At 38.7% G+C, this 16140-nt stretch overlaps 1 protein-coding gene across 4 annotated transcripts in view; it reads right to left on the bottom strand.

Moving 5' to 3' along the window:
• Hr4 (Hormone receptor 4) overlaps positions 1–16140 on the bottom strand; it is a 266887-nt gene that overhangs the window by 60440 nt on the left and 190307 nt on the right. For 2 of the 4 annotated variants that reach the window (XM_069839246.1, XM_069839247.1), the window contains one exon: positions 3612–4898. In XM_069839246.1, coding sequence (XP_069695347.1) covers positions 3612–4898 — 1287 coding nt within the window. The remainder of the gene's footprint in view (positions 1–3611; positions 4899–16140) is intronic. The other 2 variants (XM_069839248.1, XM_069839249.1) reach the window with 1 other exon arrangement.

The following is a 16140-nucleotide window of genomic DNA, read 5'->3' as shown; positions in this document are numbered from 1 at the left end:
GTCGGGTAGTATCGGACATCGGATAATATCGGACAGTGCGTTTCTTTCATCTACCACCATATGGTAGTACCTGAATGACATGGTTACGTTTCTCTATGCAACATCGCAGATACGTAAACATGTCAATCAGGTACTATCATTGTGTGGTAGATGAAAGAAACTCACTGTACGATATTACCCAATGTCCGATACTACCCGACTCTCCCCTATATACATATACATATACACATATACATAGGGAGAGTCAGTTAGTATCGGACATCGGGTAGTATCGGACAGTGCGTTTCTTTCATCTACCACCATATGGTAGGCTAGTACCTGAATGACATGGTTACGTTTCTCTATGCGACATCACAGAAACGTAACCATGTCAATCAGGTACTATCATCGTGTGGTAGATGAAAGAAACTCACTGTCCGATATTACCCGATGTCCGATACTACCCGACTCTCCCCTATGTATGTATGTATGTATGTATGTATGTATGTATGTATGTATGTATGTATGTATGTATGTATGTATGTATGTATGTATGTATGTATGTATGTATAAAATCTAGCATCTTGCAGCACTAGTCTTCAGGGCATTAATTCGCAATCCTGCCACCAGTAAACATATATCAAATAATACGCTATAATTTTATTCATCAGTGGGCTGATGTTTGTGAAACAGTAACTGTTGACTACAATGCAGTGCACACAGTCACTATTTCGTTCCCATCCCATATACAAACTTTTAGTGACTTCTTTCTGATGCGAGGTCTATAATATTTGAAGAACTGATTGAGGTGATAAAATTTCTTTGTCACTGGAGTAAGACATTATGCTTAGAATTAAATTTGAAAGTAAATATTTGTAAACAAAATAAACCAGAGGCAATTATCAAAATATATGATCCACAAAATCCTCAATAATTCAAAGTTATTAATTCAATACTACTTATGTTAAAAATAATTTATATCTAAAATTATAGGGTATCTAATCCTAGTTTAAAACAAAAGATTTTATAGCCTCAAACATAATAAAGTCATAATAAATATTAAGATTTCACCCAAAAATAATAAAATAACCTCAATAAAACTTTTAACTTTGGTTCAACTTTTCTAAATTCAAATATGTGTGTGATGTGAAGAGTAGTTTAAAAATATTTACAACATATACTAATAACTTTCAAACGGAGAGATATCATGACCCATTATTATAAATCTTTGATATATTTTCAGAGACATCACAGTTATAATAGCGTCACAGTTAGGGTACGTTACAGAAATATATCATCCGTCTGAAGATGTGCAAACCCGATCGGAATACAGAAGCACACAGTATGGACATGCTCAAAACTTCACGCAAGAAAATATCTCTATACATCTCCAAGCAGCTTTTATAAGAAGCTTTTGTCTGAACATCTCTAGCACTTCCAGAAGATTAGCCAAAATATATACTGTAGTCTTAACATCAAAAGACTGATATATCTGAAGCAGTGCACTGATTTTTATTTCTTATAATAAGCAAATAAAATGGCTGGACTCATTGTTACTGTAACACGAAAAAGGAACGAAAAAGTTTTTCTTCTTCGGGACATAAGGTAAATAAATATAGCGTACCTAAAGAATTTAACAAATTTGTTGTAAAGGATGTCTTTTCCGGTTGCTTCCACACTCGCCACTGACTCCAGCATTTCTGCGTTCTACAGATGGATTTATAAGGATGATATGAAATGCGGAGCATGTTTGTCTTTATAAAAAATTTAAGAATTCAGGTTCAATGTTATGTACTTTCTAGGAAATCATCCGCTGTTTGTCCCACATGTATGTATTAAGTGTAACAGCTTAGTCAGCCAATAAGCACATACGAGTGAAAGACTATGTGATGTGCTGCTAATGATGATAATAATGGTGGCAATGACAAAGGCATTTGCAATATGAAAATATAATGATTATGGCAATGGTACTGCTAGTGATGATTTTGACGGTGGTGATGATTGTCACCTTTAGTGAGTGCGGTGGTGATAATTAGGCTTGTAATGTTTGGGACCGATAGGATGCGTTACGGTGATTTCAAGTTGGCTATCCGTTTATCAGTCAGTACTTTAGCATGCATGAACAGTGTACCTGCTGATTATTCCGTTCGCCAGTCACTACCGTAGCATGCGTGAGCAATGTACCTGCTGAATAATAATGCCGAAGGTTAAAGGTTCTCTGGCGCATATTTTTGCAGCGGAATTTGGTGAGCATTTTGAAGAAATGTGAGTGAATTCTATGATAATTCTTCTGCACATAACAAAAGGTAGGCTACTTAAAAATATATTTTTTTACGCTATGTAACTTATATTTAGTTTTAGAGCTGTTCAGATCTGTTTATGTTCACCTCGTTATTCCCGTAATCGATCGCAGAACCAAGTCAATGTCCTAGTACTAGCTCACGTCCCCAGCCTATGTACCACGCTGCAGTCAAAATTTGTAATCGATCCCCAACATTACAAGCCTAGTGATGATAATGTGGTGGTGATAATGATGATGACAAGGGCGATGACAAGACTGGAATTTCTAAATATAGGCTGTGTTTATTTGTCTTTGATTTATGATTTTTCGACCCGAGCGTCTTTCTCTCGAAGCTGTACATCACTTAAGCCCTCTCAGACACTGACCGTGATGACACTGATGATCAATGGAAATAGATCTATTTTGCACCAAGATTATGATGATGATGATGCTGCTGATGATATGAAAAATGATGTAATGGTATAGGAGAAATGGAAGTACCTCTAGAAAACTTTTCCAAACAGTGTCTTCCTTCTTCTTGATGATGATGGCGGTGATGGTGATGATAGACGGTAAAATGACGGAATGGTGTCGAGGAAATTGGAGTAGGACTCTGAATAAACTGGTCCAGACATAGTCTTTCTTCATCACCATCATTATCCGATTCACATTCCTGAAGCTAGTGATCTGTTGTGGCTTAATGGTTCCATGTTATTCTTTTCTTAAGGATCTTACGTCGTTTTTCAGTAGGACGACAATAATTTAAGGCTTCTTTTGGCATCTACGTATTCTGGCATTTTCTTCATGTGGCTCTTCCATTTAGCTCTGCAGGAAATCAGTTATGAATCTAACTTTTTAGTTCTTCTAAATGATTTCCATTTCGTTTCTTTAACTTGTTCTAGATTGTGTATCGTGCTCCTTTCCTCACGAATCTTATTCCATTATCTGTTATTATATGTATGATCCTTTTCGTCAGTAACCATGCTTCAGATCCACTGTAATGTTAAATACTCTTGGCGCTGAATTAAAGTGGGTTTAAAAATATAATTAACAATTCTGTAAATTCACTAGTCCTGGATAAATTACACTTTCAGTTAGTGCTATCTTAAGGATGGTCTTCGGAATGGAAGGACACGATTTAGCTGTTCGGCTAATGGATCACGAAACATAAAATATAATGTGGCAAATCTTCTGGAATCAGTAATAAAAGTTGTGTCATATACCAGGACTTCATAATTATCCCCTCCTGTGTGTTTTCAGGCCGATCGGGATCGCATCGAAGTGGAAAGCAAACCTGTAGAATTTGTTAATGAAGTGGAACGTGGTTATGTACAGGCGCGTGGGGACTTACCCCTCGCAAGTGATGATCCCGTAGTGCAGGCCAGTCGCCTTGTCCTCGCAGATCATGCAGATCATGGGCTGCTCCTCCTCCTCCTGGTCCTCCTGCGGGTGACTCATGGGGAGGTGTTCGGTGCCCAGCACGGCCATGCCGGGAGGCAGCAGTTTCTGCTCGCCGTTGCCGCCGTTCCTCTGCGGCCAGGGCAGAGGCGCGCCGGACGTGAGGTTGAGCGCCTGCATCTGCTGCTGCTGCGACGCCGGCAGCTGCGTCAGGTCGCCCGCCCACAGCCGCTCCATGTTGAGGGGCGGAGGGAACTGCGCGGGGCGCGACGACCCCGCCGCCTGCTGCAGGTGGTGGTGCTGCTGCTCCTGGCCCAGGTTGAGCAGCAGCTGCGCCGCCGACTCCTCGTTGCTGCCGTTGCCGCTGGAAGCCGAGGAGGGTGACGAGGTCCAGGTGGACGTGGAGGCCGAGGCCACGGCGGCGGTCGGCAGCAGCTGCGGCGGCTGTTGCTGCTGCTGGTGCTGGAGAGGGTGGTGCTGCGGCTGCTGCGGAGTCTCGAGCACGGCGCTCGGCTGCGACCAGATCATAGTCCGTACCCCGCCCGCCTCGCCCATGATCACGGTGGGCGCGGAGCGGAGCACTCCCGGCGAGCCCCCTGCGGCCCGCGACGACTGCGCGTGCGTCACCGGCGGCTTCATGTCGTGGTGCAGCAACGTCATCGCGGACGTCGCCGCGCCGGGTTGCTGCGGGTTGAAGTTGACCCCGCCTCCGCCTATGAGTTCGGGACGCACTCCGTTTATCCGACACGCTGCAGCCACGGGGCTGCTAGGAGACACCCAGAACGAGGGCGGGGGAATCATGCTGGCGCCCGGACTCGAGACCACCACGTTCGCACGCTGCTGCTGCACGGGGCTAGGCCCCTGCCGTAGTCCCCCCGGACTGTGCCCCTGTCTCTGAATCCCCGGACTGTGCCCCTGTCTCTGAACCCCTGGACTGTGCCTTTGCATCGGCGGCAACGGACCCTCCCCCGCACTGGCTCCCCCACCACCACCACCACCTCCACCTCCACCACCACTGCCACTAGGGCCACCGCCACTTCCACCCCCGTCGAACACACTGTTGTCGCCGCCTTCTTTCACCTGGGGGCCGCCGCCCCGGGTCTCTCCGCCCTCTTCCTCCGTCACCGGGTCCTCTCGTCGTGGAGTCATCTCCGGCAGCGCCGAGTCGGGGGAAGCCCTGTGCGTCACATCACGTGAGTCACCATAACTGCCGATGACCAATTGCCTCTGAGGTGCACCACTGCTCAATAAATAAAAATATAGTCAACGTTTTGCTCTACCGAAGCTTCATTCAAACATAGTCTTTCTGCTAACATTGGACGATTGGACAGAAAATTACAGCCCTACTTAATCCGAGATGGTTGCCGCTCTGCACTCACCAGTCCGGCATACAAGCGTATTAAATTATAAGTGACTTCTATGTCTCATTGCTTCAACACTTACTTATGGCTTTTAGAGAAACCCGGGGTTCATTGCCGCCCTCACATAAACTCGCTATCGGTCTCTATCCTGAGCAAGATTAATGCAGCCTCTACAATCATATCCCATCTCCTTCAAATCCATTTTAGCACTATCCTCCCATCTACGTCTCGGCCTCCCCAAAGGTCTTTTTCCCTCCGGCCTCCCAACTAACACTACATGCATTTATGGATTCACCCATACGTGCTACATGACCTGCCCATCTCAAACGTCTGGATTTAATGTTCCTAATTATGTCAGGTGAAGAATACAATGCGTGCAGTTTTGCGTTTTAATTCCACCTTAACTCTTATTGAATATTTACATGCATCGCCACATTATTATTATTATTATTATTATTATTATTATTATTATTATTATTATTATTCTACAGAGTGTTTAAAAATGGTCAGAACTTTAGGGATGAGAAGCAAAAAAGTTTCAGTAAACATGGGTCCACAAGTTAACCGTTTACGAGATAATGTGCATTTTGTGCTGTTTGGGCCCGCTGAATACTAAGTACTAATTCGAACAAAAGCAGTGATAATATTTACTGTATCAATCACGAGACAGTAAAATTCATAATTTTGACTTCAACACCACAGGAACGACATCGAACATACACAAATGGAACTTTTTTGTTTGAATAACAGTGACGTTTGTGGATGAACAAGGCACAGTACAGTATGAACATGTTAACTGAAGAATTTTACAGCCGGTGTTTAAAATGCTGGCCATGCACTTGAATGCATCCGTCTAGTCTTCTCCGCAAAGACCCAAGAATGCGCTCGAGCAATCCTGGGTCATTCTTCATTTGCTGGAAGACATCTACAATCCGATTATGTAATTTTTCAGGTGTGATGATTTCTGTTATGTAAACTAGGATTTCTGCATAACCATATTATATATAAAAACCCAAAGGATTTAAATCCAGTGTTCTAGGTACAGGTCCTCCTCTACCTATTACCGTTCACCATATCGTCTGTTTAGATACCGTCTCACACTTGGAAATGAGATGGAGAAAGTGAGACATACTTACGAAGCATGAATGTTGCCGCTTTACCGTATTCATGCGCTCGGTTCATGGCTTTATTTCGTAAACTGTTAATTTGCGGACCCATGTTTACTGGAACAGTTTTGCTTCTCTTCGTTTTTTCTTCTTATCCCTAAATCTTTGATCATCACTTTTGAAACAGCCTGTATACTTCGCTGTGGATCACGTGATAACATTACTGACTACATTCAGCAGACCCAGGTTAGTTTTCTACAGGGAAGTGGAGAGATTTACCTACTTTCACGGGAGTGGAATAGACCCTATGTGTTCATTGTCTTATTTTTTCCTGTATTGTCTTAAGGGGAGAGGATATTTTTTGGTGAAAAATGAGTAAATTTTCAAAAAAAAATTTTTCTTTAGAATACTCTGTGATATGTGTGGAATGCATTGCATAACATTTTGTGGGTATTTGTGTCCTTAGCGGATGTTGAGATGCCATTTTTAAACTTCCTGCGCTATGGATTTTTAAATCACACGTCCCCTTTTATTGGTGTTTAAGGTAAATTAAATTAAAAAAAAAGTTTTTTTCTTTAAAATACTCTTTGATATGTGTGGAATGCATTGCATAACATTTTGTGGGTATTTGTGTCCCTATCGGATGCTGAGACGCCATTTTTAAACTTCCTGCGTTATGGATTCTTAAATCACACGCCCCCTTTATCGTTGTTTCCGGGAACTTCATTTTTTTTTTTTTTGCTACATTGCCAGACAAAAATGGATATAATTTCTGAACTACTAAAGATATATGCATGAAATTTAGAACACACATTCTTTAGACTATTAGGAAACTTTCCTCTGTAACAGAATTCTGTTAATTGATTTGATTTTTAAAATATGTCCATTTGTTTGCGAAAAAGGAAATAAAAAAAGTGTTATTAAATTTAATTGTTTATTTGACAAACGTAGGGACTAATATAAAAATTCTGTTACAGGCAGTTTGTAGAGCATGCTTTTGCAAATGCACTGCAAAAAACTGTTTGAATCTATCTTTAAAAATGGTTCAGATATATCGGTTTTAGTAAAATCCTGCATTGGGTATATTTTTTTTCAAATCTTTTCAAAATATTTATATTTGGTTGAGTTGCTACAGTTATGAACTCTCTACATACAAAAAATTAATATTTTACACCAAATAGGAAAAAAGTTAAAAAAAATACCATCCTCTCCCCTTGAAATGAAGATCTTGCGATATTTTGACCCTACGATTACAGTTCCGTTGCTTGTAAACATCCTGTTGCTTCAGCACCTTTCATTAACAATAGAAGCGAGCACATACACTGAGTGCGAAATTCTGGATGAAGCTAATTTGTGACTGACGGCAGCTGTTTACTATAAGCGTCCGAAAAGACGGGAAGTTCAACTTATACTTCCTTATCGACCGGCTATAAGATGTGAGATGAAGGAGCGCCATGAACAGTGATGCACCTTATACACAGGCAAATGGCGAGATCATTAATTTGTAAAAACAACACACACAGACAATGCTACAAAAATATAGGCTCTATTTACTCTACGTAAGCGTATAAACGTTCAAATATATCAGTGGAAGAGGTACGTAACATCCTTCATAATAACTTTGCAAATAAATAAAATAAAAAGAACAAAACAAACAAAAATCTTCCTATGGTGAAAAAGAACATGTTTAACACTATACTTGTTTTTTTGAAAGATGGGACATGACAGGAGCGTTGCGATCGAAAAAACAACTGAATATCACATAGCGTGGTAGGCCTGTTGCTATGGTAACAACGGTTGAGTTGCCAAACTTACAGGTCCCACATGGCGAGTGTTTAATAGCTCTCTTGGAAACATTTATTGTGCACACAATGTTAGCATTGATACGTTTCGTGTTTGATTCTCTGTCGATTTTTGTATTGCTTTCTTACCTTCGCGTCAATTGTCAATGAATGTTTTAACGTCAGCCATCTTAACGACAATTGCTAGCTTCCACCAGCTGGCAGCTGGTAGTCCATGTTGGCAACATGGTACTGTAGTTCCAAGCTCGGCCGCTTAACTGTCATGTTCCATCTTTCAAAAAAACAAGTATAGGCCTACATCACGTTAACTTAATTTTGAAACGTGCTTAATCAATTTACTTACATAATATATTGAATTTCGATATATACGATAAGATATGCGTTTAATTGTTTTAAAGCTGATGAAAATTCGGAGCAAATACTTTTCTTTCAATTCAAAATGATATCTGGTTGAAAAGTCGAGACAAAGTCGAAAAGGATATTTTTCTTTCAATTCAAAGCATATGTTTCATTTAACTTACTTAGAAAATCCAAAATAATTTAATTAGTATAGCGGAAAGCAGATTTTCATTGTTAATTCAGACGAAGTTCTTCGATATGATAATTGTATTAAAATACTGATCAGCATATTTTCATTGTTTAATCTAAACCAACTCTTTTGGATATAGAAAACCACGTTTTTACACCTTAATTCAAAATAAACTTCTTATGACGTCCTAAATGAGGCCGAAAACAATACGGATCATTAAGAAAAGATATAGCTTCGATTTTTCCTATCGCTGATAATGTGTTTCGAAGCCTGGACCTACCTTCGTCTTCAGATAAACATAAAAGAGTGAAAATAGTTATCCTACTCATTGGGACAGTTGCAAATGGCTACATCCACACGACTGATCGACGATTGACAACTGACGGTGGTTTATTGTACAGGGTGGGCATAAAGTCCCGTTACTGATAAACACCTCAAATATACACACTATTTATGTAATTCCGGTCATAATGCAGACATACATTCACTTTATACTAAGAGTGTCCTAAGTGCCATGTGTCACTCATCATTCTTCTCACACAAAATAATGCGTCGCCAGATTACTGTGTGACATTTGCCTCTGCATTGCTGGTGTAATCTGTTGGAAAACGTGTCCTTCACGCGTCCTTCAGTTTATCAATGGTGTCGTATCGTTCCTGTGCAACAATGCTCTTGATGAAATCCCACAGCGCATTGTCACAGGTTTTCACAACGCTGGATTGGTCGTGGATCACCCATTTTACCAGCTCCTCTCGACCGGCCACCTCGCTGCCCTGACCTCACAACCTGTGGCAATGCGCAGTGCGCAAGCAACGCTAAGTGAAAGTCACACCGAACCTGGCTGCGCATTATTTTGTGTGAGGAGAATGAGAATTTGAACGCTTAGGACACACAATTAGTGTAAAGTGGATTATGACCGGAATTACATAAATAACGTGTATATTTGAGGTATTTATAAGGAGTAACGGGACATTATGTCCACTCTGTAAGTAAAAGAACAAGAATCTAAGGGGTTCTAAGACCACGATATGTGGATAAGAGGAAGGAAAGGCTGAACTAAGATACAAAATTTGTATGAAATACTATAAGAAGACGAAATAGCTAAACTTTAAGCGAAGTCTGTAAATACTGATACCTAGTTAATTCTTTCTCAACTCGCAAGATGGCAGCAAAGTCTCCGTATATTCTTTTATTTTTTTGATATCCCATGTTTTATTCAATTTTTATACGTCATCAGCGATGGAAAAAGTCCAAGCTACATCTCTTTACGATAAAATTCCATGAGGATAGCGAAAATAAAATTTTCAGCGTTTATTTAATTAAAATGAGCCCTTTTAATATAAATTCATTAGAGTACCAATTTTCATCAGCATTTATTTAAAACATACTGAAAGTTGTCCTCTCAGTTCTAAAGACTTGCTTGTATAGCCTATTTGTATCAGTTTTAACTCGTTACTACTATAAACTGGAATAACTGAAAAAGAAAAGTAAAAGAACACTCAGGAACAAGCGAAAAGTGACTTCCTAAGACAATTTTCTATATTATTTGAACATAGGTGCAGTATACGACAAGTACTAAACCAACCATTACTTGTAACACCGAACTGTAACAATTTTACCTGGATTCTTCAACTGTTTCTTGCTGATGACTCCTATACGGAAAGAGAGATATATTAGTAATCCCCATTATTAATGTAAAATAAGTATTATTTATATGTAACCGTGACAGGAATTTCGAATGTATTCATGCACAGATATCAAGAAACAAAGTTAATGATTTAGCTAATGACATTTCATTCACGGTGCTATTAAATCATACGAAGTTTTCAGCACTGTAACGGAACTGTGGTTATAATTTCGATTTAGTGTAAATATTTCGAGCCACTTCAATTTAAGCTATATTAATAAATGTATAACAGAGAAAATACACAATTACTGATGTGAAATTGGATTTTACAAAAGATATGTAAAATAAAAGACTACAATTCTAAACAAATGAATTCTGTAATACTGGAGACTATAAAAATTACAAGTTGCGACCAATTGCCAGGACCGAGGATACGGTCAGTACATCCGAAAGCCTTGCATATTATTATTATTATTATTATTATTATTATTATTATTATTATTATTATTATTATTATTATTCAACATACTCAGAATGATACAGAAAAGCAAATATCTTGGATTAGAAAATACGAGGGAGGATCGAAAAATAACGCACAACAATTTTTTTTTACGGAATACTATTTCGGTTAGGACGTTCAAAGTTGGCAGATAGTTTGAATCTTGCGCTACAGACAACAATGGCTCGATCGGGTGTCACCCTGGAGCAACGAGCGGTAACTACCGAGTAAAGATGACGTGTGTGCTAGCATCGTCTACTTGTGTAGTCCGTTTTTCGTGAGTAAAACGAAAAAGTCCGAGCGAAATCTACAGGGAAATGTTGAAGGTTGCTGATTGTCTGGACCGTAGCAACATCTCCAGGTGGTGCAAGTTCTTCGAAGAGGGCCACCGACGAAGCACGTTCCGGCCGAACAGTGAGCGCCGCAACACCACCCAATGTCAGAGGCATTGAGGCGGCAATCATCCACCTACAGTCCAGACTTCGCACCGTCTTTTACCTCTTCGGAGCAATGAAGAATTTCCTATGAGGCCAACGCTTCGGTTCGGATAAAGAAGTGGAATCAGTCGTGTGCAGGTGGCTATATATATATATATATATATATATTAAATCGTAAATATATATATATATATTTTTTTTTTCATATAGCAGAAGGACAGTATTTTACACATACCCATTTTCATTATTGAACAAGATACAGTAATGGAGGAAAAAAAAAATTGAGTATTTCCAAAAATTTTACTGCTCTAAGCTGTACCTAAACCCTTAAGAGCTAAAAAACCTAAATAATAATGCTACGTTTTATATAACTGTATTTAGAAATTTCAATACATCTTATAATTTTTCTTTTCTGCACTGGAGAAAGCTACCCAAACTGCGGTCTTTATTCCTTCAGTCTTTTCTTATTTTGGATAAAATGGTTAACAGGGAATTCCATCTTTCTTTGTATAGCGGGCCGTCCTTCAGAGGCTTTACCCCCTCAAGGACACTGATTGGGACTGTATGTACTGCATTTTGGAATTTCCACTGATCATATATATGACATGGTCCCGCGCCGTGGAGTCGTGGTCTAAGGCATCTTGCCTAGGATTCGCGTTACGGAATGCGCGCTGGTTCGAGTCCTCATGGGGAAGAAATTTTCGCATGAAATTTCGGCAAGTGTATGGGACCGGCGCCCACCCAGCATCGTGATGCACTTGGGGAGCTACGATAGGTAGCGAAATCCGATTGCGAATGCCAGCTATAACGGCTGGGGGGATCATCGTGCTAACCACACGATACCTCCATTCTGGTTGGATGATCGTCCACCTCTGCTTCGGCATGTGGGTGTGAGACCAGCAGCCGGCTGGTCGGTCTAGGCCCTTCATGGGCTGTAGCACCACAGATTATTATTATTATTATTATTATTATTATTATTATTATTATTATTATTATTATTATTATTATTATTATATATGACATGACATATGAAGTGACTGAACTTTCTCTTGAGGTGAATGAACTGCGAAAAAGTCGCATTGTTGAAATTCGTGAAGTTTTCGGGTATGTTCCCTAATAGGAGACTGTAATCTTGCGTATACAGGTACGAGTTGTGAACTTTTCTGAGGTCTCTGTGCAGTCTGTCTTATTCTGGTGCTTTTGGTGTTTTTTTAACTGGTATTAACATTGCATTTTTGTATTTTGTGTTTTCTTAAGCTATGCCAAAACAAGTGAAATCACATTTATTACGACAGTGGATTGGAAATTGTTTCATCTTTACGACCGAGGGAAAACATTATATTATTGTAAGCGTACATTTTTAACAATCAGGCAATTTTTGCAATCCCTTTCACAGTTTGGACAAAAAATATAAAAAGAACCTATTTCACCTATTTCAATAACCTAAATTGAACTTTTTAAAAACCTAAAAATCCGGTCCCTACTTATAAAGATATGAGGACTATTTTTAACCTTATCGAAAGGAGCCACAGTCTTTGGAAATGATATTTCTGCTTAGTCCAGTGGTGTTTAACCCTCTTAGTGCCGAACCCGTTTGCATAGTAGTGAAAAATGCCAAGTAAATTTACACAAGTGAACCGCTCCACTGAATCTTCCTCTATGCTCTTAGCACAACACAATAGTGGTCTTTGCTGTGTGGAGAATAACAGCAAAATGGAAACTATATCACGGTTAGATCGTAACCGGCACTTCTAGAAAATTATAAAATCACAATGGAATCGTGATTGGCATTGAAAGGGTTAATATACGAGACTTTAGCATCATCCCACAGGATAAAGTCCAACGGTGTGAGACCTTGTGACAGGAGCCCCTCTCGCTGCAGGTATGATAGAGTTCAAACTAACTTCCTTGTACTCAGCCATGTTACTCGTATAAGTTCAATGGAAGAACAGCAGTGGAAAAACCGAGCTGAAGATGGCCAAAAGTTTTAAACTTTGTGTCTTTGTGCCTAAGGCCCAAATATTGAATATGTTGATAATTTAAATTAAAAAATTTAATGAAATAAAAATAAAAATAAACGTTGAACTATGACGACCAAACGATAGGGAGAAAGTAGACAATTATATCCGTAAAGTAGGCCTAATTATTCAAATGAAGAAGGAAATGTCAAGTCCTTTTGCAGAAGTGAACTGAAGGTCATTTATCATCTAGAAACTTTGGTTATCGGTTGCAAATGTTCTGAGAAGCAATACTGAAGAGTATGACACAGCAATTTTGTTTACAATAAGAAACCTTTAAATGTTAAAAGTGAAAGAATGTATGCGTGACATTGTACAGTTGCGGCCTTCCTTGGAAACTGTACTGATGCAATCAAATTTATTCAATATTTTATATTGAGAGATGGGGATAATGTTATTAAACATCGCTGTGTTAACTGTACAGAATGATTATCGGCATGATGAGCATCGTGATTTTGGACAAGCAAAGTTTAAGGAAAATCACTTTGTCTTTGTCTTTCGATATGTACATTTTTGTCCGAAATTTGAGTCTATGATGACTATAATTCAAAATTGTAATATTATAAAAGTAGGAAAGAATCATAAATTTAAAAAGCATATCGTGTTATTATTTTTATGGACTTAATGTTTCGAAAATTAGCAATATTAAAGCGGACGTATAATGGAATGGGCCTCCAGAAAGACCGAAATAAGTTGTCAGTCGAAGTGCGAAGACGATGGGAAATCGCGGATTGAAGGATGAATTTAAAATAGAATAAAATTGGACTCTCTTTTTGTCTTGTTATTAATGACGACGCTGTATCAACTAGTCATTTAGCGTCGAAGGAATTGTTGATAAGGAGATAATATGTGGCGAGAGGAAACCGAAGATTCGCTATTCACCTTATAGTTGGGGAAAACCTCGGAAAAAACCAATAAGGAAATCAGTCCAAGCGGGAATCGAACCCACGGTCAATAATAATAATAATAATAATAATAATAATAATAATAATAATAATTCATTTATTTTATTCCACAGATCTTACATGAGCAATGAAGCATTAAGATGTGGAACAAGTCAAAATTTTACAATATTACAATTACAATTTTTACAAATTTTTATAGTTTTACAATTTAGTAATTTTCTACAATTTTTACAATTTTGTGCAATTTTTACAATATTTTGGCGAGATGTAGTGAGGTCCGAGGATTCGCCAAAATATTAGCCGGCATTTGCCTTTTGGTTTGGGGAAAACCTCGGAAAACCCCAACCAGGTAATCAAATCAAAGGGAGGTAATGTAATCAAAGGGGTTGATGCCAAGGACTCGCCATACACCATCCGGCTTCAGTCGTAGTTTTTCCACGAATGTTAGACCAGGTAATGCGTTTCAAGAAATTAATGTCATATGAGTGTCCGCGGCCATTATAGCTCGCAAAGCTAAAATATATCTTTGCATAGCTTTCGTTTTCGGATGCGATAGCATTAGTTTATATTATAATTGAACAGGTGAGAGACTGAATCTAAAATAGGATATCATTGTGATTGAAGAACAAGACTAGCTGCTTTGTCATATTGTTTCTGTTAGAGTTCAGTGAAATTAATCTATTTTCACAATTAAGGTTAGCTGCATGGTGATGTCGCTGCCCTTAGAATGCAACGAGATTTGTATGTATTCATCGCTGAGATGGCCATAAACTGACTCAACGTTAAGTATGATCGCTGTGAAACCTCTGTAGCTTAAGCAACTAAGTAAGTTATTTGCTTATCATAGTCTTGTGTATAAAGTTAACGTGTTTTATTATTGAGACCGTTAGCGATTTACTGTGTATTGAGGGATATCGTCTTGAAACCGCGATAGATTAAGCAATCAAGACAATTATTTTTCATATTATTTTTTATATAAATATATAGAATTAATGTATTTTGAGTTCGCCAGAAATTAACTGTACGCTATATTAAGTGGTATTGCTATGAAACCAATGTAGGTTAAGTAACCAAGATATTTGCTTTTCATATTTTTATATTCTAATATATTGAATTAATGTATTTTGATTTAGTTCGTCAGAGATTAACGGTATATTAAGTGGTATTGCTATGACACCAATGTAGATCAAGCAATCAAGACATTTGACTTTCATATTTTTCTATTCAATTATATGAAAATGTTGTATTTTGGTTACTAAGCTCGCTAGAGATTCACTGTATATTATAGCAGGGAAACCACTTCGCTCTATGTAAATATCATTAGGCCTATTACTTTGTTATTTAAGGATGCTGTATTAACTATTATTTTAGCGTCAATTACGAGATAGTACGTATTTGGCGAGATGAGGCCGAGAATTCGCCATAAATTAGCTTACATTCGCGTTATGGTTGGGGAAAGCCTCAGAAAAAACCCCACCTGGTAATCAGCCAAAAAACGAGGATCGAACCCAGGTTCAAGAGCGCTACTGTCTGACCTACAACAGTGGCTACTTATACAAGGGCTCGCTGCTTTCGCATATACAGGATGTATCTAAATTGGTGTCAAATATTTCGGGGATGTGTTCGTTACACAAAAACATTACAAAAGGTTCATAATGAACATTGGTCTCAAAATAATTTATTTCAGAGTTACAAGACAAAACTTAATGTTACAAAAATTGCTCGAAGTGGCTTCCTCCTGATTCGATGTATCCCCTAAAACTGCATTACATGCTCTGGCGTAATCTGTTGAAAATTCCTGGAGTGTTTCGTATTTCGTGAAATCCAGTTTGGATACGCTCTCAGAATATCAACATTAAGTACAGGAGTTGCATAAACCAGGGACTTTAAATGTCCCCAGACGAAGAAATCCATTGGATTCAAATCAGGCGATCGAGCAGGCCATGCAATGAATCCCCTTCGACCAATACATCTTTGGGGAAATCGATCATTAAAAATTACGAACTATCAGACTGAAATGAGCTGGAGCAGCATCGTGTTAAAACACATTCGTTGGATGACGTCCAGAAGCACATCATCAATTAAATGATGCAAATCATTTCGTTCTGTTCACTCACAGAATACATTTTCTTCTGATTTCTTTGCTCTACAAAATACAAGCAAACAAAAAACCATCAAACAATCAGCGGTCAATGAAG

The sequence above is a fragment of the Periplaneta americana genome, chromosome 11 (assembly GCF_040183065.1).
Source record: "Periplaneta americana isolate PAMFEO1 chromosome 11, P.americana_PAMFEO1_priV1, whole genome shotgun sequence".
Classification (NCBI taxonomy): domain Eukaryota; kingdom Metazoa; phylum Arthropoda; class Insecta; order Blattodea; family Blattidae; genus Periplaneta; species Periplaneta americana.
The sequence above is the reverse complement of the archived record's forward strand: the minus strand, read 5'-3'. Positions and strand labels throughout refer to the sequence as shown.